Consider the following 26,993-nt stretch of genomic DNA (forward strand, 5'->3'; position numbering starts at 1 on the left):
TTTGTGAGGCAAATGAAGACCGTGTTATTTCCTGTTATAGTACAGCCAATGTTCACTTTCTCCACTCCCATAGTTGTGAATCTTTAGTTGGATTCCTAGATTCTCCTTTCATGAAAGAAAGGAACAGATGTTTCTTGGTAAAAAGTTAAGTCCAGGATTGCGTCGTGTGTAAGTTAAGAAAGGCGAAGACGCATCGTCATGTTCCTAGGTAAGCAGTTCCATTTCTTCTGATAATGAGTACACTTGAATATTAAGAGAAAAAGCTATCATGATAAGTCGAGTCCTGGTTCTTGTGGATTTCAGTCTGAGACCCAATCCACACTGGATACATATATTCAAAAGATAAACTGCTTTTAAAAAGTAACTTTTGTGAATAGGTAATATGACCAGGCAATTCGAGAATCAAACAGTTGTTAAAAGATATTCACTGAAAAGTCGCCCACGTCTTTCCCATCCCCTGGCTTCCACCCCCACTGCCAGATAACTACTGGTCATGTTTCTTAAGTACACCCCTGGTATTGATTACAAAAGAGCAAATATGAGTGGGTTATTTTTATGCAAAATATTGTATACCATAAACACTGCTGCACTTCAAAAAATGTTTAGTATTTTAAGACCTTTCCATATTGGTACGTAAAGAGCTTTCACTTCATTTTTTACAGCTATGTGGTACTCCATTTTATGGGTACAATATGATTTATTATTTGGACCCCTTATTGACAGATATTTAAATTGTTTCCAAACTTTAATTATGCTGGTCACTAACATTTGCTTACCGCAATCCCTGTCATTCACCATGCTAAGCATTTTACATGTATAGCCTCAGTCTTTATAAAAACCCAGTGAAACAGCTACTGTTACAGGTGAGTATAGAGGGTTGGGATGACTGACTACCTTGACCAAAGTCACGTGGCAAGTAAGTGGAGCCATGTAATCAGCACACATGAAGCTAATTGTAAAGAGTAATTAGATTCTTCCCAGGAAGAGTCCGACATAAGACACTTGTTTTTGGTGCAAATCTTTTTGTTTCTATTTGCTGCATTGTTTCTATTAAGTATTTTCTTCCTATGCATTATGTTGACTTTTTAGGATTTTCTATAATACCTCAGATTTTTTCCCCAAGTATTTCATTTATTAATTTGGCATCACTTAACTTCTTAGAGCAAGAAAAACTTTCTGGGTATTCCCTTAACAAAGGAACATGGCTAAGACAAGGGCTTATAGTAGATTGAAACCACAGTTTCCAACCAACAATTATCCACTCTGGTGTGTAATTTGAACAACTGTTAGCTGATTCTTCTGGATAAAGTTATTCTGAACTTTTTAAGAATGTTAATAGGTTTTTTCCCTCTGTTTATACCTCCCTTAGGTATAATAGATATAATAGTATATCTCATTCAGCTTGAACGGTGATGGGGTACTTAGCTGCTCGTTCGGAAGATGGAGGAGACAGTCCCGCTCTGAGGCTGAGACACGCTTCCCAATGCGGCCCAGTAACAAAGGTAAAACAGGCTGTATGAGAATTATTAAGTGTTTTGGGAGTTCAGGCACAGCAGGCTTCGTTTGATTGATGAGTGGGGAAGGCAAAGTGGAATGGGCTTCGTGGAGAAAGAACAGTGTCTTTTGCAGACTTTAAGGGCTGATAGAAATTTGACCTAACAGTGGTGAGAGAGTGTTTGAGTCTGGAGAGGTCTTGTTCAAGAAAAAAGGTTATGGATTAAATGGTGCAGTGTGACGTAGATGTTGCTACAGCAGAGAGACGCTTTGGCCACCAAGTAAAGGACCTAAAGGGCTTCATGAAGTGTAGGGTGAAACACATTTGGGGCGGGGGGGGTGGTTTCCAGAATCTCTGCACTGTACTTTATAGTTTCCCCAAACTCACGGAGAAATGTTTGTTTAGCCTTTGCTTTAGAGAGGATTTATTGATCTGAAGGATCAGATATGATGCCCTGTCTACAGCTAAACTGTGTGAAAGATAACAAGACTAATTTTAGGGTTGACCCTTTCAATAAATCGACTCTTGCTGGGCTAGGAACAGGCAACTTTCTGAGTTGTGCAACCTTTGAAAATTGACGTAGTTTGTTAAAACAATAACTGAAAGAAAGGAACAAAGGCTGCCACCATCTAGCACAGAAAGCACATGTGAAGTGTAGGTGCACAGTGACTCACTCTCGCACAGAGTGGGCCCCGGCACATTTGTTGCTCTGTTTTTCTGTTTCCAAACAGAAGGGCAGTTTATGCAATGCAGAATTCTTTCAGTGGCAATTTTCCCCCCAAATTTATGATTTCCTTTTCCCATTGGGACTTGGTTGAAAGAAAGGAAAAGATGAAGACTGGTAGATTGACTACCATAAATCAGAACAAGGGCTCTGAGCTTTTTTTTTTTTTAAGCACAAAGTTTTATTGTGAAATCCCCACCTCAGACACATATAATAAAGTGCATAAAATGAGGAGCAGAGCTTTTTTACTGTAAAGCAAACCCCTCTGTAACCACTGCCCCGATCAAGAAGTAGACCTTGGTAGTCCCCCTCCTTCCCAGAAGGCCTTTGTCCCGGTCAAAATCCCCCACCCCACACCCCCACACCAGTGACCACTCTCCTGATTTTAAGGACAAGCACTTCCTTTAAAGTTTTTTTTTTTTTAAAGATTTTATTTATTTATTCGACAGGATAGAGACAGCCAGCTAGAGAGGGAACACAAGCAGGGGGAGTGGGAGAGGAAGAAGCAGGCTCATAGCGGAGGAGCCTGATGTGGGGCTCGATCCCGGATCACCGGGATCACGCCCTGAGCCGAAGGCAGACGCTTAACCACTGTGCCACCCAGGCGCCCCTTAAAGTTTTTTTTTTAATCACCTAAGTATAAATCTCTAAATACTATAATATAGTTTTGTCTATTTTTGAACTTAATATAGAAATGCAGTATTCAATTGTATTGTTTCCATCATCTTTCACTCAACCTGGCTGTAAGATTCATCTATATGGTTCAAAGTAACAATAGTTCCATTATTTTCATTGCTGAATGAGTATTCCAACATTGATGGCGTTTGAGCTGTTTCCAGTTTGGGGCTATTACAAATGATACCATGAGCATCCTTATCCTCGTCTCTTGGGGTACTTGGGAATGCATTTCTGTTGACCATTTTCTTAGCTGTTGAACTGTATCTAGTTATCTATTAAGATACTACCACAGAGCAGCCTACAAGAGTTTGCAAAACATGGCTATAGTTCGTGTTCAGTGCTAAGAGATCCTGGAACTATCCAGAGATGCCACAAAGTCAGCTGGGTTGGGGGATGGGCAAGAGGATGGCTTAGTGGGTTTGCTGCCTTCACCTTGAGCCTGGGCAGACCCATTCATAATGGTTCAAGATTTTGTTTAGCAGGTGTTCTGTAAAAAGTTTGTTGGCAATACAGCATAGGGGAATTACACTGCTCAGAGCAAGTATTTAATATTAATGGAATTAAATGGTTAAAAGAAGTCTGAAGGATGAACTGGAAGAGAAGACTAGATAGAGGGACCAGCTGGTCAGACAGCTGAGTAGGTGAGTGATTATGAGAACTTCCTGTACCCTGGAGAGGGGCAGTGGAAGTAGAAGTAGGGACAAGCCATTTCTGGTCCTCAAACTGGGTATGCTGAGTGAGAAGGAGTAAGTGTGGGGCAAATGGTAGAGCTTGTAAGGAGCCAAAAGGCAGCACTGGGACATGGTTACAAGCAGAGACTGTGGACTCAGCCACCTCTGTGAGGTCTGAGCGACCCTAGCTAAGGAACTGAACCTCATCCTCATTTGACAAATGAGGTTAATAATAGGACCTACTTTAAAGGTTGTTATGAAAATTAAGGGAGATAATGCAAATAAAATGCTGGCACAGACCAGTAAGAAGCACTTAGTGTTAGTCCCTGCTGCTGTGATTGGGAATCATAATTGCACTTGCTGGAGCACATGCTATCAGCTGTTAAAGTGTAAAAGAAAGACTTCCAGAAATGATTTACAAAAAACCATGTTACAGTGATATTTTAGAAATGTCTAGAATTCCTTCAGGCAAGTGTGTAAATAAAAACCTGTTGAATTGAGCATACACAGCCTGACCTTACCAACAGCTGGATTCCTACAAGAATCTTATTCCACCCTGGAACTGTGAGCACCCAGGAAATGTTCAAGATCTTATCTCTCTGCTTTGTGGGATCTAAACCCCAGACAAAGGGGCATTTGAAAACAAGGTTTAGAAAAAGAGTGAAGGATAAACTGCCAGGTGCTATAGCTGCCTCTGAGAGGGAGAATAGAATCTGAAGGGTTTTAAAGACAAGCTGTGATCTAAGGAATTATGTTGTTCTAACAGAACAGCTGTGGTCTACCGGGGATCTAAAAAAGTTACATAGTGGTTTGCTTCTTGGCTGCACATTAGCCTCTACCTGCGAGATTTTAAACTATCCTAAACCCAAAGACTGGTTAAATTGGTCTGGTGTGAGCCTGTGTATTGCCTTTTAGACTAATTAATTAATTCCAGCGTAGTTACCATACAGTGTTACATTCGTCTCAGGTGTGCAGTACAGTGATTCCGCACTTCTGTGCAGTACTCAGTGCTCATTAATATTAGCGTACTTTTGATCCCCACCTTACGCCCATAGCAATTTATATGGAATCAGTGGTTGCTTAAGTTTGAACCTATTTACGCCTCTCCCCCCATCATGTTTGAAGTATATGGTGTCATACTTTATAGCCTTTTACTTTTTGAATCCCTTGACTGATTTTTATAGATACGTTTAATGTTACTGCTTTTGTGCTTCCTACTTTTCTGACTCCTACTTACGGTCTTTCCTTTCTACTCAAAAAATCCCCTTTCTTGTAGGGCTAGTTTAGTGGTGATAAATTCCTTTAACTTCTGTTTGTCTAGGAAACTCTTTATCTCTCCTTCTATTCTGAGTGATAGCCTTGCTGGGTAGAGTATTCTTTGTTGTAGCTGTTTTCCTTTCAGCGCTTTGAATATATTACGTGCCACTCTCTCCTGGCCTGCAAAGTTTCTGCTGAAAACCTGGCTGATAGCCTTATGGGATTTGCCTTTTATGTTACTGTTTTTCTTCTCTTGCTGCTTTTAAAATTCTCTATCACTATTTTTTGCCATTTTAATTACTGTGTGTCTTGGTGGGGACCTCCTTGGGTTGATTTTGTTGGTGGATCTCTGTGCCTCTGGATCAGGATTTCTGTTTCTTTCCCCAGCTTAGGGGAAACTTTCGAGTATTTCTTGAACTACATTTTCTGCCCCCTCTCTCTCTCTTTTCCTTCTGGGATCCCTCTAATGGGAATGTTATTACACATGATGAGCTGCTGAGTTCCCAATTTTCATTTTTTATTATTATTTTTCTCTTTCCTGTTCGGCTTGATTGCTTTCCTTTACTCTGTCCTTCAGGTCACTGATCCATTCTTCTGCCTCCTCAGTCTACTATTTAGGCCCTCTAGTATAGTTTTAATTTAATTTTTTAATTGAGTTCTTTATCTCTGATTGGTTCTTTTTTGTTTTCTATCTCTTCGTTAAGGTTCTCACTGAGATCCTCCACTATTTTCTGAAGTCCAGTGAGTCTCTTTATGACCATTACTTTAAATTCACATATTATTTATCTCAGTTTCATTTAGCTCTCTTGCTGTGATTTTATCCTGTTCTTTCATTTGGGACATAGTCCTCTGTCTCCTCATTTTGTCTAACTCTCTGTGTCTGCTTCTATGTGTTAGGGAAGTCAGCTACATCCCCTGCTCTTGAAAGTAGTGGCCTTGTGAAGAAGAGGTCTTAGAGTGCCCTGCAGTGTAATGCCCCCTGTTCCCCAGAACCTGGCACTTCAGGGGTGTCTCTTATGTGTGTTACATGCACCCTACTGTTGTGGCTGAGCCACTTTTCCCTCCAGTCCATCTGCAACGTCTCTCTTTGCCTGCTGTGTGCAGGGTTTGGTCCCTGCGTTGTTAGTAAGCCAGTCTGGGGCCCCCTTGGGCTTGAGTGAGTCAGACCAGGTGTTTGCCAGATGCAGTAGTACCAAACTGCAGGATACTTTCTATGTTGTCCACTGAGAAGCTTTGCCCCCAGCCTACTATTGGGGCCACAGTAGGACTGGTGTGTGTGGTTATCTTCCCGTCCCCCAGAGCAGGAGTCACTCTGGAGTGATGCTGGGCCCTGTGGGCGCTGCTTGCACACTGCCAGGCTTGTGGCACCACTTTGGATGGCCTCTGGCCAAGGGTGTATTGGAGAGGGCAGGTCCAACAGAACACAGGGGTGGGACATGCGGCGTTAGCAAGATCTGTGCAGGTCTGCTGCAGGAGAGGACCTGTAGCTGCCAGGGACCAGGGCTGGTGGTGTTGGATGGGGTGGGCGGATCCATAGAAGAGCTGGGGGTGGGCCATGCAGTGTCAGTAAGGTATGCACAGGTCTGTTGTGGGAGGAGACCTACAAGCCTGGCTAGAGGGGATGCGTCCACAGGAGAATGCAGGTGCACTGTTAGCAAGTTAGAGAGTGTTACTGCCGCACTGGTTCCCACAGCTGTCCATGGGGGCAGGGTATGGGGGAGGTAAATGGCGCCAGCCAGCTCTTTTGTTCTTGGAGAAGTCTCCCAAAGGTACCTGCCCCTCCAACACCTGCTCTGAGATTAGCTTAGCTCCCCAGTTGCTCTGCCCTTCCTACCCTCTTTGATGTGGCCTCTTCTGTGCATTTAGCTGTGCAGAGTGTGTTCTGCCAGTCCTGAGATCATCTTCTGGGTTATTTACATTGATGTGGGTGTTACCTCATTGTATCCATGGGATGTTAGGATCTTCCTATTCCCACCATCTTCCTGGAAGTCTCTGTGTATTGTTTTGTTTTAAGGCTCTGTGACCCTAAACATGCAGCTAGACTTCAAACCACTGGACAAGTAAGTTGTATTTCCATCATTACCCAAAAGGAAATGGTGGGAACACCAGTCTGGATTATAGGGCAGATTCTCCAAGTAAATATACAGGAAATTATTACTTTCACATCTATTATCTCACTTGATCCTCCAGGTAGGTAGGCAGCAGCCCCTTTTATAGGCCACTCTGGCTCAGAGAAGTAACATACTCAGGGGCACAAAGTGTGCCTCAGTTCTTTGTGAGCTTTAAAGCCAAGACCCCTACTTACCTGAAGTGGATTATCTTCTCTAGTGCTCACAGGATTGGGGGAAGTATGCCCAAACTAGTTATGGTTTGGGAAGTCCACTTCCTTATGACTAAGGGATGTCTCAGCCCATAAAGCCAGTGGATATTGACTACTTACAGACTAGCACCCATCAGCCACCATTCCTGCAGAGCTGTGTATGGAGAGCCATCTATGAAACACCTATCACAGGTGCTCAAGCTGAGGCCTTAGACCAGTTCTAGAGTGGGAAGTTGGTAACTTTCCCAGCCTAAAACAAAGTCTCCTGCCCATTCCCCCACCGTCATGTCCCAAGCAATGACTGCAATTTTCTTAAAAAGTTTTTTCTGATCATACAACTCTTGTTCACCGTAGTAAAATTGGAAGCTGAAGAAAAGCATTAAAAGATCCTCTGCTACCCAGAAATAACCCCTATTAAGAATTTGTATTTTTTTTTTTTTTTGCCTTAAAAAAAAAGTTGGAATATTATGTATAGTTACCCCTTAAGTAACACAGGTTTGGACGGCACGGATCCACTTATACATGGATTTTTTAAATAATATGCTACAGTACTATAAACATATTTTCCATAGGACTTTAACATTTTCTTTTCTTCAGCTTACATTAAGATTACAGTGTGATAATACATGTAACATACAAAATACATGTTGACTATGTTGTCAGTTAAGACTTCCAGTCAACAGCAGGCTATTAGTAGGTAAGTATTTGGGAATCACAAATTCTATGGGGATTTCTGACTGTGCAGGGGGTTGGTGCCCCTAGCCCCTCATTGTCCAAGGGTCAACTATAGTTTGTGTCCTGTTTTTCTCCATTTCATTTTGTTTATCCTTGAAAACATTTACAACAGCTGCAAAATGCCTTCACATGAATGAACCACAGTTTAACCATCCCTTCCAATTCTCCACTATTAAATACTGGAAAGGAGGACTATGTGAACCCATATGTTTTATTACTATGGAAAGAGTATATGGCCCTTGTAAGGCCCTTTATACGTATTTTCAAGTTGCCTTTCAGAAAAATTGTACAAATGGCCACCAGTACTATTTCCTCATGGGACTATTGCCAGAATTGATCAGTCTGATAAAAGAAAATGTGTAATATTGTTTAACTGTGAACACCTTTTCACATTTACTAACCATTTTTATTAAGCCATTGAAAAGATTATGAGCAATCTTTCAAAATGCAAGTCTGCTCATATCGAATACCTCCTGCTTGAAAGATTTCAAAAGCTTTTCTTTGCAAAAGATTTGCCTTAAGAACTCTCCAAGAGTCTTCAGCCAACTTAGGCTTGGGGTTGCCATACTTTTGGGCTCCAGACCTTTTGCACCTATTTCCTCTGCCAGCTCATCTTTTCTCCTTGCTTAGTTCTTATTCATCTTTTAGCTCTTGAGTGCCACTTCTTCCAGGGACTCTCACCAATCACTGTTAGGTCCTCTTACCCTAGCACAGATTCTTGGAGCATGCAGAGTCCTCTGTCATTCCTGAATCAGTCATATAAATACATAGCTGCTTTTTCACAATAGTACGTGTTCTACGAGTGCAAACGGTTTTGTCTTGGTCACTCTTCCCTAGAGTGTACACACAAGGCCGACTGTATGCTGAAATGATGTAGAATATGACCAAAGCTGTGCTATTGGAAGATTAGTCTTTAGTGTCTAAGATGAACTGATGTGTACAGAATCGAAGTCATAGTTGAGACTATTAAAAAGGTCAGATGGTAAGACTGCTGGGAACTAAGGGAGTTGGATTTTACTGCAAAGGAATTCATCTGAAGTAGAGGAAATAGCAATTGTTTGAGAGAATGGAGATGAGATGAGAATGGAAAATGCATGAAAGATGGCTTCAATATTAAAAGCTTCACATCTCCAGGACAGGAAATATGGGAGTATTAAAAAGGCAACAAAACAACATAGTTAGACACAGTATAAATATCCCTGTCTCATTTCTTTTTCCCCAGTCAGCTGTGTCCTCTTCTGTACTCCCAGTATACTTCACTTTTTAGTTCAGCCGTAACTCCATGTATTATAAATGTTAGTTTACATCTGGGAGCTCAGCGGAACACCCACACCCCACGTCAAGCACTGACTTCAGTGTCTACCAATTCCATCTCTTAATCCTGTCTCTATCACTAAGTAGCTGTGTAACTAGCTAACTCAGTTAATGTTTTATGTATCTCAACTTTCTCATCAAAACAAAGATAACTACTAGAATTGGTTTTATAAACCAAAAGAGGTAACACATATAATGTCTGATAGAGTGCCTGGCACATATCACAAGCTTAATAAAATGCTATTACTATACTGTTCTTTTAGAAGACTGTGGTATAATTAATTCTGATATGTGCAGAATCCAAGAATCCCCGACACAGAGTAGGTATGCACGGTTTGATGAAATCAGTGTTAAGATCTTATAACCAAGAGCACGTTCAGTCACAGTATCAAAGGTGGAACTACACAGTGGTGGGACTGTAAATCAGTACACCCCTTTCTAAGAGCAATGTGGCCACACTATCCAAATGAAAAATGTGCATATCTGAAATTCAGTGTAAGCGCACACACAAAGAAGAGGTTCACAGAGCTAAGTCACAAAGGGTGCTCAGTAAAACACTGTTGCTAATAGCCAAAACCTGCACAGAACTTCCGTGTCCATCACCATGGGAACATGATAGAGCCATTAGAAAACAGAACATGGACATTAAGATACAACTTCAATTTATTAAGGAGACTAGAGATGCAGAGGTTTACAGAATATACTTCATGTGCTGGGAGCACAATCTCTGAAACCTATTTTCCTGGAAACTTAATAAGCATTTTTGTAAATGCACTCAAGATTAAGGAAAGATACACAGAACTTTCTGACAGTTCTCTCCAGATAAAAAAATCAGCTTAGGAAAATAATGGAGTTTTACATTAAATACAGTTGAATCTTTAAAATTATACATCGAGTGTATATATAATCACATTTAAAATTCTTTTATGGGGAAATAAAAACTGGCCAAGATAGTCTACTTCTAGGAATTAATCCCCAAAGAATCATCTGAAATGGGATGCATCAATTTATGTACAAAGATGTTCACATCAGTCTTATGCATGTTAGTACAATTTTTATTTTACTAATTTATTTACATTAGTAAAAACAATATTCCAACAGCAGACGGTTGGTTTAAGCAATGGTACAATATGTAACAGACTACTATATAGCCATTAAAAATCATGCTAAGAATTTTTATTAAAATGAAAACTATTAAATACAGCATTAAGTGAAAAGAATAAGTTACAACATAGTTATGGGCAGTTTGAGCAGCACTGTTACCTTTAAATGGTAGGCTTACGGGTGATTTTTCTCTTTTTGCTTTTCAGTTTCTTCCCTCTTCTACAGTTTTTTTTTAGTTTTCCTAATTTCCTACAATGATTTTGTAATTAGGAAAAAAATGCTATTAAAATATATGTTTATAGCTGATTCTAAGCTTGCTTTACAACTTGGAATTAATGTGACTATGGTGCTAGTTACTTTCGTACAAATCCAAAAAATACTTCAACATGGGCTTGGAAAGAGTTATAAGGAGGTAAAAGTCACCATTTCCCAAGAATCTTAATAATAAAATGTTAAAGACACTTTTTTGTTTATCAAAAGAATTTATTAGAAAATATTACATACTACATATCTGTTTAAGAGTATTGTTTCAGTAGACAGCGCTCCATCCTTGTACTACAAACAACGTCTCGTGGACCATGGGGCACCCACTGTGCTTCTGAAGCTCCATCTTTTGGATGGGACATTCAAACAGTACACACTGTGGCCATTTAAAGGAAGATAATGGCGAAAATGTGGTAATTACCAGGAAAAAAAAATCACAAAACTTTTGGAATGTTAAAGTAATAAGCAACTACTTTTAGTCTCAAAATTATAGGCATCACTATAGCCTAAAACATTGGTCAATGTGACTAGTAAGTTAGTGGGACCAAGGATTCAAAGGTCAAGTTAATACTTAATACTTAAGTAACGAGAAATCTGTAACCCCACAAAATGTTTTTAAGTTTGTGGACATGCAAAATTAATGTAAAATTCTGAAAAAAGCAAGAATGGGGAATGTTAAAGCATTGTTTTTTGAACATAAAGCATGCACTTTCTAATACATTCTTAAGTATTTCTAAGATTTAAAAGTCTGAATTCTAATCCAGTAACATCCTTCATTAGCATTTTAAATGCAGACTAACCAAGTACCCCAAAGCAGATCTGGAATACACACTTGTTATTTTCAAAAAATGTCGAAATAACTCATGGCACTACTACCAAAGATGTGAGACTTTTAACTCTGGGCCATACCACCTAGTTTTTTCTTCAAAACTTTTAAACATCTTTGCAAAGCTAAATGGTAAAAGCAAATTTTAAAATGTAACCCTACTCCCAAACATCATTGAAAGAAAATGTAGGAAAAGTATGCCCTGTGTGATTAATCTTCTTAGGCAATTTGCTACAAAATTTTCAAAGTGTGAACCTACTTTAACTGAAAATAGATTGAAAGTTCACACAACTGCTTCTAGAGTTCAAAACAAACAAATGAGGAGGTGTGTGTTGATATTTAAAAGTCTTAATATTTTATTAGAAGAAATATACTTCCAAACTTCTTTCCCCTTCGTATCTAAACAAACTTTAATTAAAATATATATATATATATATATATATATATATAAATCAGTAGAATACCATATTACAAATGCCCAGAAATGCAGAATAAAGATCAAGAACTGCTTGGAAATATTTCTAACACTTTTTGGGATAACATTCATAATCTAATAAAGATTATGAACTAGCACAATCATTATTGGGGCCAATAATTCAAAATATTTGCCTTAGCAAAGCTAGCACCAAGAAAGTATTATGCACATAAACTTGAGAAACAGATCATCTTTACTTCAGAAAAGCACAGTTCTACAGAGTATTGCTCTCTAGTTTAGCTAGTAAAAGGGTCAATCTGTCTCACTGAGGCATACATCTATCGGAGCCATTAACATCTTCTCCGAATAGCTTTCCACTTACTTGGTATCTATTGAAAACTGTTACTGGAATGAAAGACAGTTTATCATGGATATAACTCATTTCTTCTTCTAAGATGCCAATTAAAATAGTGGCTCTCTAACACTTTGAACTTACCTTTTGTAAAAATTAACATATTCTATCATTTAAGAAAAGACAATCAAATCCCTAGTCCCTGAAAGCCTAATAACCAAGACTCCATTATTTAATTCTTCTCTCTTTCCAAAACACAGGTTTTAATGTCTAGAATTTTGCAACATGGTTAATGGCTACCATATGGTCACCTAATTAACACTTTATTCACTGTAAAACATTTGGAGACTTCTCAAGTGTGAAAAGAATTTCATTAGTGATTAGACAGATGAGCAACTGAAAGCCACTGACGTGAGTTTCATAATTCTACCTTCGTCCCAAGGAAGGGGAGGGTCACTACTCAACAGCAACTCTCCAGTTGGCACAAGTAATTTATCATTTCTCAGACAGGTAGAAGATACCATGAAAGAACATAATTTTTACAAAGTCAACAAACACTTTTTCCCAACTGATCTTCTAAACTCAACAGTTTTAGACTTCCAAAGTTGTAAATCCAGCAAATCAAACTGCTTCATCTCAATTGGGGGAAAAAAAGGCACAAAAGAAAAACAAGCAGCATAGCCTTTATTTGGTGATACAATAACAGTGTTCCAAAGTTTTGAACACTGAATTTTACTCATGTGATAATCTGTTTTCTATCTAGGCAATTTATTCTGATATGTGCTTTAAAAATACACATTAGGAACCCTGCAATTGGTATATTCTGTTATTAGAAATATTTTTCATGGTAATACATTATTTAACTTTCTATAATTAGAGGGAAAAATCATAAAGATCATACTTTATTTTTAGCCTGACAGAATAAATGTATTATATATATCTTTTCCAAAACCAGTGCACTTAGAGGACTCTAATTTATGCACCCCATTGTTCAAATCAAAAAGCTGTACATCTTCCAGTATCCACACTATAACACAGTCCTAGTAAAAATGCACACTCCTTTAACCCCTTTACTTTCCCTTGAATTTGCTTTTATTTTCGGGAGGAGGAAAGGATAAAGAAGTTGCAGTGCAGAACTATATTTATTTAGAACAAAACTTTATATTCTACATTAAAAAAAATAATTTTATCAAAACCAAATTTCAATCACAGTTATGTATGATTTTCAGTTAAAGGTACATGTTGAAATTGCACTTTGCAGATATCTTGATAGTGTCCTTTATAGTGCTCCCCATTTCAACCTATGTTTTTTTCGGTAGACACAGGTTCTTCCAGAGTTTTCTTTTGGCTTCCCTTCCGTGAATATTTGTATTTGTCTACATAGGCTTTAACCAGATTTGCCACTTTAGTAGAATTTACTTCTCCACTCTTACTATGACAAACCTATGAAAAAAGGAGGGGGAATATTTTTCTCATACTTAAAAGGATTTCAGCAAAATGGAAAGCTTTTTGAAAAACAACCCCCAAAAGATAATCAGACATTTTTATATTTCATATCTCATATGAACTTATTTGAAAGGTGAAAAAGCAGACAAGAATTAGAAGTTAGTGCTTATTGATTAGACTTAAGCATTCCTTTATTAAAATAGAGATGATTCAAAACAATACATACATAACTCTGCTAAAGCTAGAACTTACTTTATCTACTGCTTTCCGTACAATCTCTTTATATTCTTCCTTGGTGATATCTTTATTTTGGTAAAATGGCTTAATGGCCAATTTTACCTCCTGTGCTGCTTTTTCTTGGATTTGTAATTTCTGGTAAGAGGAAAAAGTGTAATTATTATTTGCCCAATCATATACTTTCAAAAAATTTCTTCAAAAATATGAAATTGAAAACACCACACTTTTACATTATTGCAAGAATTCTTCAAATATTAGTGTCATAAATATGAAAGTTATTTATTAACACACATACCAAACATTTCTAAAAATAATCATGAAATACTACCAGTAACTCACTGGACATCAACATATGTAGAGAGAATCCTTCAAATAGCATTGGGATTTAAGACTATCAACAGTAAATTCCCTTTACCAATTATACAAAACAAAACTGTTATTCTTTCATCTTTATCATATACAGAATATGTAGGTTGCTCTCAACCTTGAACTTGCCTTGTCTGTCTTCGAGCTATCTGCGCTGGCTTCCACCGTAACACTTACTTTGCTTTCTGTCAATTTTACAGCAGCATTAGAGGATTTGCTGTGACTTGATGACGAAGTATTACCAGAACTTGGTCCCTGAACTGTTCCCAAATTTCCTGGGGCTGCTGTTGGAGCAGGCAAGACTGGTGTACTCATGTTGTTACTTACATGAGAAGCACTAGGAATACCCTGTTTTGAAGAATTATCATCAGTTAAATGAATTACTTATATTCAATGAAATCTTTCAGTCATTTATTAGAAATAAAAAATTCAAAGTGAGTCAACCTCAGTACTTAAGGAAAATTCATATTTCAGGTCTTGTATATCTAAAGGACTCTGAAGAAAAATGAGTAACATTCTTAAACAGAGACTATGTAAATATGTTCAGCGACTTTTAAATTACACTTGCGAATTGTCATGTTCTGACAACAACAGTAAAAACAAGGAAAAGAATAGCATTTAAAGAATAGGATCTTTCCTGAAACACTCTTTATGAAAATTAACTAAAGTACGTGCCCCCCTTTAAAGATGGGAGAAAACGAAACAGTGAAGTCAAACTGGCTTCCAGAGAGCTGACAGGAAAAAAAGAGATAGTGGAGGTTCCAAATTCTGGAATCCTATTCCCCTTATCTTCCAATATACACTGCTGTTAGGATTCTAAAATCTGTGAAACGTAGGCACAGAACTCTAAGGAACACAATGTTTACAAACTATTATTCAGATTTTCTACATGTCTCAGAGTCACTTCTTTCTTTTTAGCGTGGTAGACTCCGTGAAAATGAAACACAGATGGTAATGGATAATGAATAGCTTTATCTGGCATTTGTCCCAACAAGACAATATAAGCTTCATCACAAGTTCCCACTCCCTTAAAAGTCCAATAAATTAGAGAATTATTTTAAAGCACCCACCAATTGATTCTAATTTGGCTCATAATTTGATCTTAACATGAAAAAGCAAATCTGTTTGGACATCAACAACAGTATATATTTGATAATTTACATTCAATTCATGTTCTTATTTGAGGGGTGGGAGGTTTGAAGGACAGTGAAGGAAACCTATGAAGGTTTACCATAAACCTAATCAAATAAATAAATGTTTTTGGATGTCAGGAAGCCCTTTCTTGCACATCTGTCCCTAACAGTTAAATGCTTATAATGGCTATGTTGATTAAACTTTAGATGCTAAAAACATACCTGCAATTGCTTTCCATCTGGCTGTGAAGCAATGTAGCTGACTTGTTGGGATGGTGGGGGAGGGGGTGGTGGCGGTGGGAGTCCCTGAGATACACCGGTGGGAGCAGCTACCTGCATGAGAGGCACGCCTGTGTGCAGATGCAAGGGTAGCTGAGGATGAATGTTAAATGGATTGCGCTGGATGTTCATCAGAGGAGCATGAACACCCACTGGATATGGGAAGATATTCATAGGCTGTTGTGCACTCATCTGTGGCTGCATTACATTCATTTGTGGTTGCATCATATTTATAGGTAGCTGAGAACCATCTCCATGTTGGTTTGTTTGGTCTTTTAGGTTAGAATCTATCAAAAGAAAAAAGGCTCGTGAAAAAAAATCATACTGCAAACTTCTTTAGCCAGAGAAGCAAAGAACCACTGGTTATAGTAAGATTAAATAGCAATGAACAGACTCAGAACACCGAAGCGAATCTCCAATCATTTAGTTTAATCCTGTCATTTCTAAATAATGTGGGCTGATTTTCTAACTAAAAAAAAACACTCAAAATTATTTTTAAGAATAAGTTCACATAACAACATCTGTCAACATTAGCAAAAAGTCAGCACCTCAAGAAATCTGCTAAGGAAATAATCCTATAAAATTTAATTAGATTACTAAATTAGAAGGTTAACCATTTTTTTAAATCTTTAACAGCTTTTTTCTTGCAATGTTCTTAACAAGAAAAGCCAAGGAAAGATAAATCGTTATTAGAAGAGTAACTTATTTATATGAGAACAATGATCAAAAAAATCCAGTGTGCACGTCTGAGATAAATGAAATACAAGTTACATCCTGCACAAGAACATACCAAATTCTTCTACTGTAGCAAACTGTACTTACAGTACTTAAAGTCTTTAGCAAGGTGTTGGGGGGTGAAAAAGGCAGTAAACCCTAACGTGTAGATCTATCTATATAATGCAAAGTGATGTTAAACAGGGATTCACTTTAACACCATAAAACTATAAACACAGATCATTACAATTCATATAAATGTTAAATTTATAATCTTTCAAAAAAAAAAAACCAAAAAACAGTGTTACTAAATAAACAGAATATGTTACCTTGTTCAGTTGTTTCCTCTTCTTGTCTCATCCATCCAGACTGTGGACCTGAAGAATTCCTCCCTCGTCGTGAATAATAGTTTTGTACATCTGCTGGAAGAGTCTTTCTCACAGCCCAACTAGATGCGGATGTCCACCCAGATCTATCTGCTGGCGTATCAAATGAAAACTCCTGCTCGTTTTTCCGCTTATAGGGCTGCTGTTCCACAAATTTGAAAGACTCATTCCCTGAACTATTTGAGTTCCCTGAGAGGGGTTTTCGGTTTTGCCACCGATTTTCACTTTGATCTGTGTAGGCAAAACCACCTCTGTAAGTGCCTCTGCCACGGTTACCTCTTCCACGGTGAGACATCCAACCTGAACCAAAGTTTTTATTCCAAGAATTCCCTGAATTTTCATTTCTGTTTTCTTCCCAGTGAGAATCTTTTAATTTTTCTGGATTCCTGGTCCTTGGATCAGGCCCAGAATTTATTTTTTCTGTTACCCAAGTGGGACAGTCATTTCTGTGTTTGTCAGCAGAATTTGGATCATCAGCATCTGGACTGTCATTTTTTTCTTTTCTTGTATTTTCAGTCTGTTTCTCCGGATCATTCTTCCTGTACCGATCATTTCCTCGTGGACATCTCCAACCATCATTTGCCCATCTTTCCTTCCACCGAGGAGAATAAGTGTCCCTCTCATTTCTACCAAATGATGAGCTCTTAATTTTTGCTCTAGATCTTGATGGTGACCTAGAACGAGATCTGGATCTAGACCATCTTCTGGTTCTCCTTTCTCGATCTCTCTCTCTCCTTGGCCCATCTCTATCACTTTCTCTTTCTCTGCTCCGGGACCTAGATTTTTCCCTTGGGGAGGAATCTTTCACTCTTGACTGAGATCTTCTGTTTTCTCTAGAAGTGTCTCTTTTGGGGGAGAGTGATACAGATCTTTTGCCTTCCCTTGCACTATCTCTTTTTGGAGATCGAGACTGAGATTGTCTCCTTTCTCTTGCAGTATCCTGTTTTGGGGACTGAGAACGAGATTTTCTACGTCCTCTTGCAGATTCCTTCTTGGGAGATGGTGATCGAGACTTCCTGCTTTCTTTTCCAGTTTCTCTTTTGGGAGATGGAGACTGAGACCGCTTCTTTTCTCGTGCAGTATCTTTGCTGGGAGACCAAGTTGTAGATGGGGAGTGAAATCTAGATCTTCGGGTACGAGGCTTTTTGGCTTTCTCTATCACATCTACTGGGCTTTCAGATGGTTGAGATACAGTTTCAGCTTTTCCATTTGCAGGATCAGAAGATGGCATATTATTCTGAGAACTGTACGCCACAGAATTTTCATTCAACTGTTTAGTATCAGCATTTACAGGAGGTTCAACTTCAGATTCATTCTGGTCACTGCAAAATGAATCACATTCCATAGGTATCGTTTCATTATTGTCCTCACTAAAATGCTTCTGAATTTGTTCAGTATGTGTGTTAGGCAATTCCGTAGATCTGGGATGTTCAACAGGAGATTCAGTCTTTTCTCCTAAACATTTGTCTAATTTGGTGTCAAGATTATTTTTTAATAAATTATTTTCAGAATCTTGAATACTACTGAAATTTTCATTCTCTGAAGTATCACATGCTGCAATTATTTCTACATCTTCAGTTTCAACATGCCCAAGCAATTGAACCCCTGAGCTCTCCATAGATTTTTTGTCCACTGTTTGCGTAATTTTACCCTCAGAAGATTCTAATTTGGGGCTGTCTACAAGCTGTTCTGTTTTTACTGTTGAATCTTTATGATCACTCGTTTCTACTACAGGACTCTCTATAACTTTTTCTTCATTAACCACTGACTCTGCATTCTCTGGTAACTCACCTAAGCTTGGTACAGGTTCGTCTACTTCAACTTCAGATCCTGAGCATGCAAGAAAATCATTTGAACAATGATCTGTACATGTATCCGCCTTTACCTCTGATTCTGAAGGTCCAGATGTTTGGTCTTGATTTTCTAATGGATCACCTCCTTTTACAGAAATATTTTTAGGAGTCTCACTATCTAAACATAAAACATTAGCCTCTATACTTATATTCTCAACTTTCTGAATGTCCTCTTCCTCTCCAACTAGCACAAGAGGATCTTGACTGTGAGACTCAGAATATGAAGGTTCCACTGCTTCCTCCGTATCATGGTTCTCATTATGTTCCTCACTTTCTTCTACCTGCTGCTCGCTGCAACTCCTCAAGTCATTGGCAGACTCACTTTCTACATTTGCCGGCACAGTACAACTGTTACTACTTTCTACGTCTGATTGGTGCTCTTTCTCTAACACAGGTGGTGTGTCAGATTCTGCTGTTTCTTCATCTACTGAATCACTGGAAGATGATTTTTCAGGGGGAGGTATAGAGGAGCTCCGAAGTTTCTTTTTCAATAAAGGTGGTTTTCTTCCTCTTCTTACAGACTTCCGTTTTGGAGGCTGTCTTGTTTGCTTTTCTGACGCAGCTGAAGAGGAAATACTTACAGATGGATTGTTGTTATCTGGGGCATCACACCCGGAATTATTTGATACTGGGGATCTCTGAGACTGACTGACTGCTTCAGCTCTCGTGTTACGTGTCGATCTCCTTGTAGGAGTTGTTGCTGCAGGTTTTCGTCTTGTTCCTCTGGCGTTTGATGTACCAGAAGTTTGCTTCTTCTCTTCTCCTTCTTGAGTATGTGCTAATGCATATCCCTTGCAAGAGGTACCTAATAATATATGTATTTTAAAAAGTAAAAAGTAAGTATATGTTTCAATAAAAGAGAATCATTTGGCTTCAGGTTATGTTACCATAAAATAAATGTCTATAACAGAGTGAAACAAAATATACTTATGAATCAAGTTATGAATAAATCAATAGCTACTAATATCTAAGTAAGAGCAGGTATTTATCAGGTTCTTTTAATGCTACTGAAATGAATTATCACAAGATTTGAATTCTTGTGGGCAATCTATAGGGGGGGAAAACCAGGAGAAAATATGTTTGGTTTGATAACTACCACTGCCTTATGAATAGGTATTACCTAGGCAAAAAACAAGAGAAAACAAGTTATCCACAAATATATAACGACTGAAACTATTTGTTCATAATTAATAGGAGATTAACTTCTTAAGACCTACATTTTGGATACTGAAGCCCTAAACAGAAGGGAGACTTCTAACCAGTTCCTCGAAGATGTGAAGATGTAATTTCTTAAGATAAAAAAAATTTTCTACTTGGAACAATTTAAAAGTCAAGTCACTGCCCAAATATTTACAGAACTATCTAGGACTTACTATCTCTACCTTATTTTATAGCTTTTCTAAGTCATTAAACACTCACTTTCTGGATACTGAAAGAAACCAATAATTTTTTAAAAACTAGAAAAACATTACACCAACTTTACCAAAATTTTCTAAAGATATGGTACTTGTTGGAAAAATAGTTCTTGGCAACACAGAAGAGATGAGAGGAAGCACTTGTGTTTCAATATTCCAGGGTACAAAACCAATTCTGAAAATTCAAAACAAAATAAAGACGTTTTTGTTTAAATGGTTTAAAAAATTACACCAACAATTTAAAATTATTAATTTCCCAAATCAGGTTAGCAACTTTAAAATACAGTATACTTAAATTAGTTTTGCCAAAATAACTAAAAATGTAAACTCAAGGTTACTAATTGTTCAAAGATGGCTATCAGCTGGCTGCAAAGAAAAAACCCTTAAAAGCATATTTTTCTGATAAATTAATGGCAAAAGGAGATGAAGGGCAACTTCATATATAATATGTGTTTCTCGTTTAAATAATTTAATGTAACATTTTGTCAAGAATTCTTTTAGCTTCCGTTTTCCTCCATTCTTTAAAAAAAAAAAGCAACTTGGATAACAAAATGTGTATAGATAAATAAAATGCACGGATTTTAAGTATACAGTTTGATGACTTCTGACTGATGTATAAATCTCTGTAACCACCACGACCCCCAACCAGAGTGCCTTCATGTCCCTTGCCCCTACCCCTCTCCTTTTCTGGGCAACCAAAGAGAAAATTTAGCCAAGTTAATCAAATCAAGGTTTTAAAGAAATCAGCAAGGTAAAAGAGAAATCAGTCCATGAATAAATAACTTAACAAAACTTGGAAACAGAACTGTACCACCTGAATTTGAAGCATATCATACATACATGGTTATATTTTTTGCTACATTTGTTTTATAGCATGTATCAAAAGCAAAAACATCAAAATAAATACATTTTTTAAAAAGGAAAAAAAAGAACTGATCTGTTGTTCTATTATATTGTAAAGTTCCTCAACCTAAGAACGATGGCTCTTCAAAGCTCCCAGTGTCCCTATTACATTTCTGCATCCAAACCCAATCCACTCTCAACTTTTTTCTGATGCATATTTGTTCAGTTCAGATACCCTAATTTAAAAAAACAAAACTTTATCAAATATAAGGTGAGATTCTGGAGTAGGAGGAGAAAAGCTTCAAAAACAATGTGCAACTTACACATACACAAAAATGTGTAACTCTAAGATTTCTTATCATATATATCCAGACTAATTTCACCTCTACTTTATATTCCACTGTCATTCCTAGAGGGAAGGCCCTATGCAGAACTATATACAGCGTTATATAAGATAAAGTTATAACATTACAGGAATGACAGTGGCAAGGACCTCAATCTTTATGTAGGAACTTGATTTAAGTATAATATATCTAGCAATGTAACAGTAGCTTCAGGACTTAAACTAAGAAAGAAAGGACTACATTATAGAAAATCATGAATGTCGGGGCAGAGTATAAAGACTTGGTCAAATAAACACTGAGAAGAATCTTTTGGAGAGGGGAAATATCATGACCAAAATAGTGTGTCAGCTAACAGCACACAGGTAAGATTTGAAAGGAGGATGACAGATCTGAATATTACTAATAATGAATCTTATCATTTTGGTGCTCTCCCTTTTATTTTTATTTTTTTATTTAAATTCAATTATCCAACGTATAGTACATCATTAGTTTTTGACATAACGTTCAACGATTCATTAGCTGCATTAAACACCCAGTGCTCATCACGTCACATGCCCTCCTTAATACCCATCACCCTGTTACCCCATCTCCCTTTCCGCAACCCTCAGTTTGTTTCCGGGATGCAAGAGTCTCCCTTTTAAATGACTCATATATCTACATTTATTAAACAGATAAATAAAGGTACTTTTCAAGGAGTTCTTTAAACAGCAATCCTCTTTAGGCAGTTGAAACACCAAGTTTAATTTGCACAAAACTTTCTCAAAAGCACAACTATTGATTAAGATACCTCTGTTACTTAAGTATTAATGACATCTTCTGCTCATGTTAGCATGTAAACACTGGTAAAAAAAAATTTTTTTACCTTCCAATTCCAGGTGATGTATGAGGAAACCATGACAATTCCAATTCCTGTCTCTTCTGCCTAATCAATGCACTCATTTCATTGATCTCTATAAATTCTGTACTAAAAGATAAATTTTAGACCTTCATCAGAATTCCAAGTATTTAAGTTCAGCATAACACCTGGGTTATATCATGACAGCAGAAATTTTTGTACCTAGCATTATAAACCACATTTAAAAGAATAAGAACCTTTTTCTAAACACTTTCAATTATGAACTCATTACTAATGTAAAATTACAAATTAAAATTCTATTTATCTGATCCATAAAAATAATGCTTGAATTTATCTTAAAGTGACAGAATTTTTAAAAAGTCAATTCAGAATAATACCCTTATTATGGAGAGAAAAAAGCAACACTATTTTCTATCCCGTGAACCAAAGCTGCAGCAAGCAGTCCCAGCAGAAACTGTATCTGCAACAGTTTCCTACCTGAAACTAAGTTATAAAAACAAAAGGAAAAAATAAAGGAAGGTATAGTTACTATAACCAAAAATGGGTATAGTTCAACTTCTCAAAAAGCTACTCAGATGTAATTGTTGTCTTTGGTACCCTGAGCCAAGCTCTAAAATCACACACAATCTTAACCTGTCTTGTTCATTCAACTAAAGCCAGGTGATTTTAAAACCCCAACTTAATCTTCAAATTACACAAATATCTACATGCCAGTCACTACAGATTCAAAGACGGCTGGGTCTACTCTAAAAGGATTCTGCTTGATTACAATTTAACAAGTAGCCTACTTCTCCATCATATAAAAAGCCTGTATAGAGCAATTTATTATCAATGAAAACAAAATCCACCCGATCACAGGCAATCACTGCATACTAGAGAGGGTCACAAAATATCAGGTTTTCTCTTTGCTAGAACTAGTCTACTTTCCAAAAGAAACAAACAAACAAAAAAAAAAAACAACAAAGTAGGCTTTCATGTTTGAGCCAGAACTTAAATTTTTACCAAAAGTTAATTATAATAATGAAACATCAAGTACAACAAACACATAAATTAAAGTAGAAAATACTAACCAGTAAGTTCTACAGGTAAAGGAAGATTCTCCAGTATGACTACTAGAAGAAAACATACTGGAGAAAAAATTTCTGAAGCACTGACTGGTACACTGATTTGACCTTCGAAGCTAGAAAAGTAAAAAAAAAGTTAGTGAAACAGCAAACAAAACAAACCTCCAGAATAACTGTTATATTTAAATATTTTGATATATCTGAGTTACAGTTATGTACTAACCAACCATACAGTGTTATTAAAAGATTTTTATTTGAACAAACCTTATTTATCTTTATTGTTGCATTTTTCTTTCCTTCCATTTCACTGTGTGTAGAGTTTCCTGTACAAAGACACAAAAAGACTCAGTTATCTTGTCTTAATTTTTATTTTTTTTTTAAGATTTTTTATTTATTTTAGAGAAAATGAACATGCATGTGAGCAGGGGGAGGGCAGAGTGAAAGGGAGACAATCTCAAGAGGACTCCAGGCCCAGCACAGGGCCCTACACAGGGCTCGATCTCACGCCCCTGAGATGATGACCTGAGCCAAAACCAAGAGTCGGATGCTTACCAACTGAGCCACCCAGATGCCCCTTAATTTTTATTTTAAAACTAGTCCCCCCTACCCCGCTCTCTCACTCAAAAAACAAACAAAAAGCAATAAAACCAAAACAAAAGCAAAACAAAAAAACAAAAAGGGGCACCTGGGTGGCTCAATCAGTTAAGCATCTGACTCCCGATTCCAGCTCAGGTAATGATCTAATAAGGGTGGTGAGATCGAACCCCATGTTGGGTTCTGTGCTGGGCGTGGAACCTGCTTCAGATTCTCTCTCCCTCTGCCCCTCCCCTCACCCCACTCACTCTCTAAATAAATAAATAAATAAATATATAGTAAAAAATAAAAAAACACAAGATTGTAAACCAGTACTAATACTGGCATATATGGCATACTGATAAAAGTTTGGAAGTTAAAATATGTAGAAAAGTTGCACTTAAAATAAAGGTACTTGCATTTGTATAATTTTTCCAAATGCTAATTTTATCTTGTTAAGCTGCAGATACAAAGAAAATTTAAAAAGCCACAACACAGAAAATTGGTGTGAAACATGTATAAGTGCTGTGCTCAGAGCATGAGTATTAAAATTCTAGTCAACATTTTCTGGCAGCCTATGCAAACTTAAACTACCTTGTTACAAAAAATATATACAAGATGTGAAATTATTAATATCAGTAATGCACTGAATATGTCCTTTCCTGCTATAACTTACACAGTTAACTGTTAATTCACCTCAACTGGAGCTGACCAGAGGAACTGGGGCCATCAGTCCTTGTCAACCACAAATTATCATTTAGCTCCTGGCACCAATGTCAAGTACCCTCATTCCCCCTCAAACTTTAAAAGTAGGAAGAGCGGAAGTGTTGGTTAAAATAGTTTTCTGTTATGGCAATGTTTTTGGCTGCACTGCTTCTGATTTGGTTTTTTTGGTCTTACATGTCGTATCAGGAAGTTTATTTCTATGGATACATACTTCCAGGTTAAGGAAGATAAAGGATAGTTTCTGCTAACCACAAAAATTGTGTTAACATCTTTATAGATTACTGCTCTTAGTTCTTCTTTACCATGGAGCCTATGTTATTAGTCTTCTCTACCTACCAATGCATTTGTTGTCTGCACTAAAGCGCTGCTGGTACCGCTGTCACTGCTCTCACCTCAGAACGCTATAAACAGTGCACAGTGCAAATGACAACAGATCTTTCAATCTTCTGCCTTGCTTGCCTCACAAAGGGTCTAGTGATTTTGTTAAAAATAAATCACTCTACTGAGGCGGCCTGTTTCCCACTACCTGTAAGACCATTATGTATTTGGGGTTTCTTCTGTCAGTCCAGTTGGTAAAGGTTACTTTCTACTTAAGAGCACACTAATTTCAAGTTACTATACAACAGCAGTTTGGTTTCGTGCTACCATCCATCCTTCACACATGTCCCAACCAGAACTGTTCTAACAAATGTGATTTCAACACTGGGGAAAGGGGTACTGGCTGAGTTCCAGGAACTTATTTTCTCACTCTTCAATGTATATTTAAAAGATGATACTACTTTTATTTATAAAAAAGATTTTAGTTAGTGGAGAGAGAGAGAGATGAGCAGGGGGGAGGGGCAGAGGGAGAGGGAAAGCAGACTCCCCGCTGAGCATGGAGCCTGACTTGAGGCTCGATCCCAGGACCCCGAGATCACAGCCAAAGCCAAAGTCTTAGACACTTCACCGACTGAGCCACCCAGGCTCCCCGACACTGATTTTTTAAATTGCGCGTCAAGCCAGTTATAAAAATGTGATGGGTATCCAACACATTCTTAGAAGTAACTCTTTCCTTCAGCTAGGCATAGAATTGTTGTGTTGCAGGTGTACAGTGTCTTTTATACCCTAAGCGTACTGAGTTCTTTTCACTCAGGTTTCATTCACTTGATACTTCTGAGTTTGTAAAGTTTACACAGCAGTCCTTCACTTGAAAACCTATGTCAGAAAGCCACCCTAATGCTCTCTATGGGAAGAACTGTTTGTTTTCTGGTCAATGCTAAATGTAAAAATTTAGTTCAAAAGGTAATTTCACCTATTTCTGGGTAATGCTCAGGTAATTACTGAGCAGCTCCAATAACAATCTCAAAAATATTCAATACTAGTAGATATGTCTAAATTGTGATCTCCTAGAGACCATTTCACAAATCCACCCTACTAATCAATCTGCGTTTGGACAGCAATGTAGGCCTTTACATTTATTATCAAAGTAATGCATGTACAAACGTTAGTAAGTCAAACAGTACTTCAAGGCTTAGAGAGAAAAACTACAAAAATTCTCACTCCCTGAAAACACTCATCGAATTCCTTAACTGTTTCTTTTAATATTTGCCTCTTTATTTCTAAATAACATGCTTATACTACTCTACCTTGATTTTTTTGGTTTCAGATATTTTCTATTGATTTTTTTACTATAGAAGATAAAGACTTTTCTCTTACACCACTGCCCTACCCACCACTCCTTAGCTGCTTCCACCGAATGTTCTTTTTGATATATCAACATCTGATATAAGCACTATTACATTAATATAACTATATAAACATTATTCACAGCTGAACCATGTACTAAATTATGATTATTTTTCTTGTACAACTGCTTGCTTTTCCTAGGGTTAATTACTTTGTTTTCTCTTTACTACCTATGATTAATTTAGCTAACTCTACAACAGAAGTATAAATCTCCTCTTAATACACTCAAACACATCAACTCATCCACAAAATCTGTTTCCCACTCTCATGGAAATGCCACTCCTTTGTCCTGCGCCAGTCTGAACTGGTAACTCTCTAAAACTTGGTTAAAGGTCATTCTGAACTACCCATCACCATCCTGATAATCCTGATTATCTCTTCCCTAGGTCAGAATTCATTTTTTGAATCTCAGAATGTTCCTTCATTTACTTATTTAGTAGAAGCATGCACATCCTCCAGCAGAATGCTGAGAAACGATGTGTGAGAATCAATTTTTGAGCCCTTACAGTTTGACAATGTCTTTATTCTTGATTGACACTTGATTGACAGTTTAACAGGGTTTAAAATGTCCTCGGTTAGTAATTATTTTCCCCATAATTTTCAAGGCATTGCTCCAGTGCTCCATCCGTTGTTGGTAATATTCTTTTATATATGGTCTGTTTTCTCTCTCTAGAACCTCTTAGGATTTTTTATCTGCAGAGTCCCAGAATTTTATGAAGCACATTAGTTCTTTCCTCATTTACCAGGTGTTAGGCTATTTCTTTATCCAGATATGCACACCCAGCTGTTCTGGGAAATCTTCCTTGGTAGTACCTTTTCTTGATAACTTTCTGCCTTTTGGCTTTCTTTCTGAAATGTTATTATTCGGTACTGAACCT

General features: G+C 37.4%; 1 protein-coding gene across 7 annotated transcripts in view; it reads right to left on the reverse strand.

Moving 5' to 3' along the window:
• Positions 1-12,822: 12,822 nt before the first annotated feature.
• SCAF11 (SR-related CTD associated factor 11) overlaps positions 12,823-26,993 on the reverse strand; it is a 66,198-nt gene continuing 52,027 nt past the window's right edge. For 5 of the 7 annotated variants that reach the window (XM_057318959.1, XM_026502044.4, XM_026502046.4 and 2 more), the window contains 9 exons: positions 23,356-23,414; positions 23,098-23,207; positions 22,034-22,135; positions 20,053-20,159; positions 16,660-19,374; positions 15,560-15,903; positions 14,334-14,552; positions 13,854-13,973; positions 12,823-13,598 (listed from right to left, as the gene is read on the reverse strand). In XM_057318959.1, the coding sequence (XP_057174942.1) occupies positions 13,452-13,598; positions 13,854-13,973; positions 14,334-14,552; positions 15,560-15,903; positions 16,660-19,374; positions 20,053-20,159; positions 22,034-22,135; positions 23,098-23,207; positions 23,356-23,414 (3,923 nt within the window). In that variant the 3' untranslated portion in view covers positions 12,823-13,451. The remainder of the gene's footprint in view (positions 13,599-13,853; positions 13,974-14,333; positions 14,553-15,559; positions 15,904-16,659; positions 19,375-20,052; positions 20,160-22,033; positions 22,136-23,097; positions 23,208-23,355; positions 23,415-26,993) is intronic. The other 2 variants (XM_057318961.1, XM_057318960.1) reach the window with 1 other exon arrangement.

The sequence above is a fragment of the Ursus arctos genome, unplaced genomic scaffold, assembly GCF_023065955.2.
Source record: "Ursus arctos isolate Adak ecotype North America unplaced genomic scaffold, UrsArc2.0 scaffold_26, whole genome shotgun sequence".
NCBI classification, from domain to species: Eukaryota; Metazoa; Chordata; class Mammalia; order Carnivora; family Ursidae; genus Ursus; species Ursus arctos.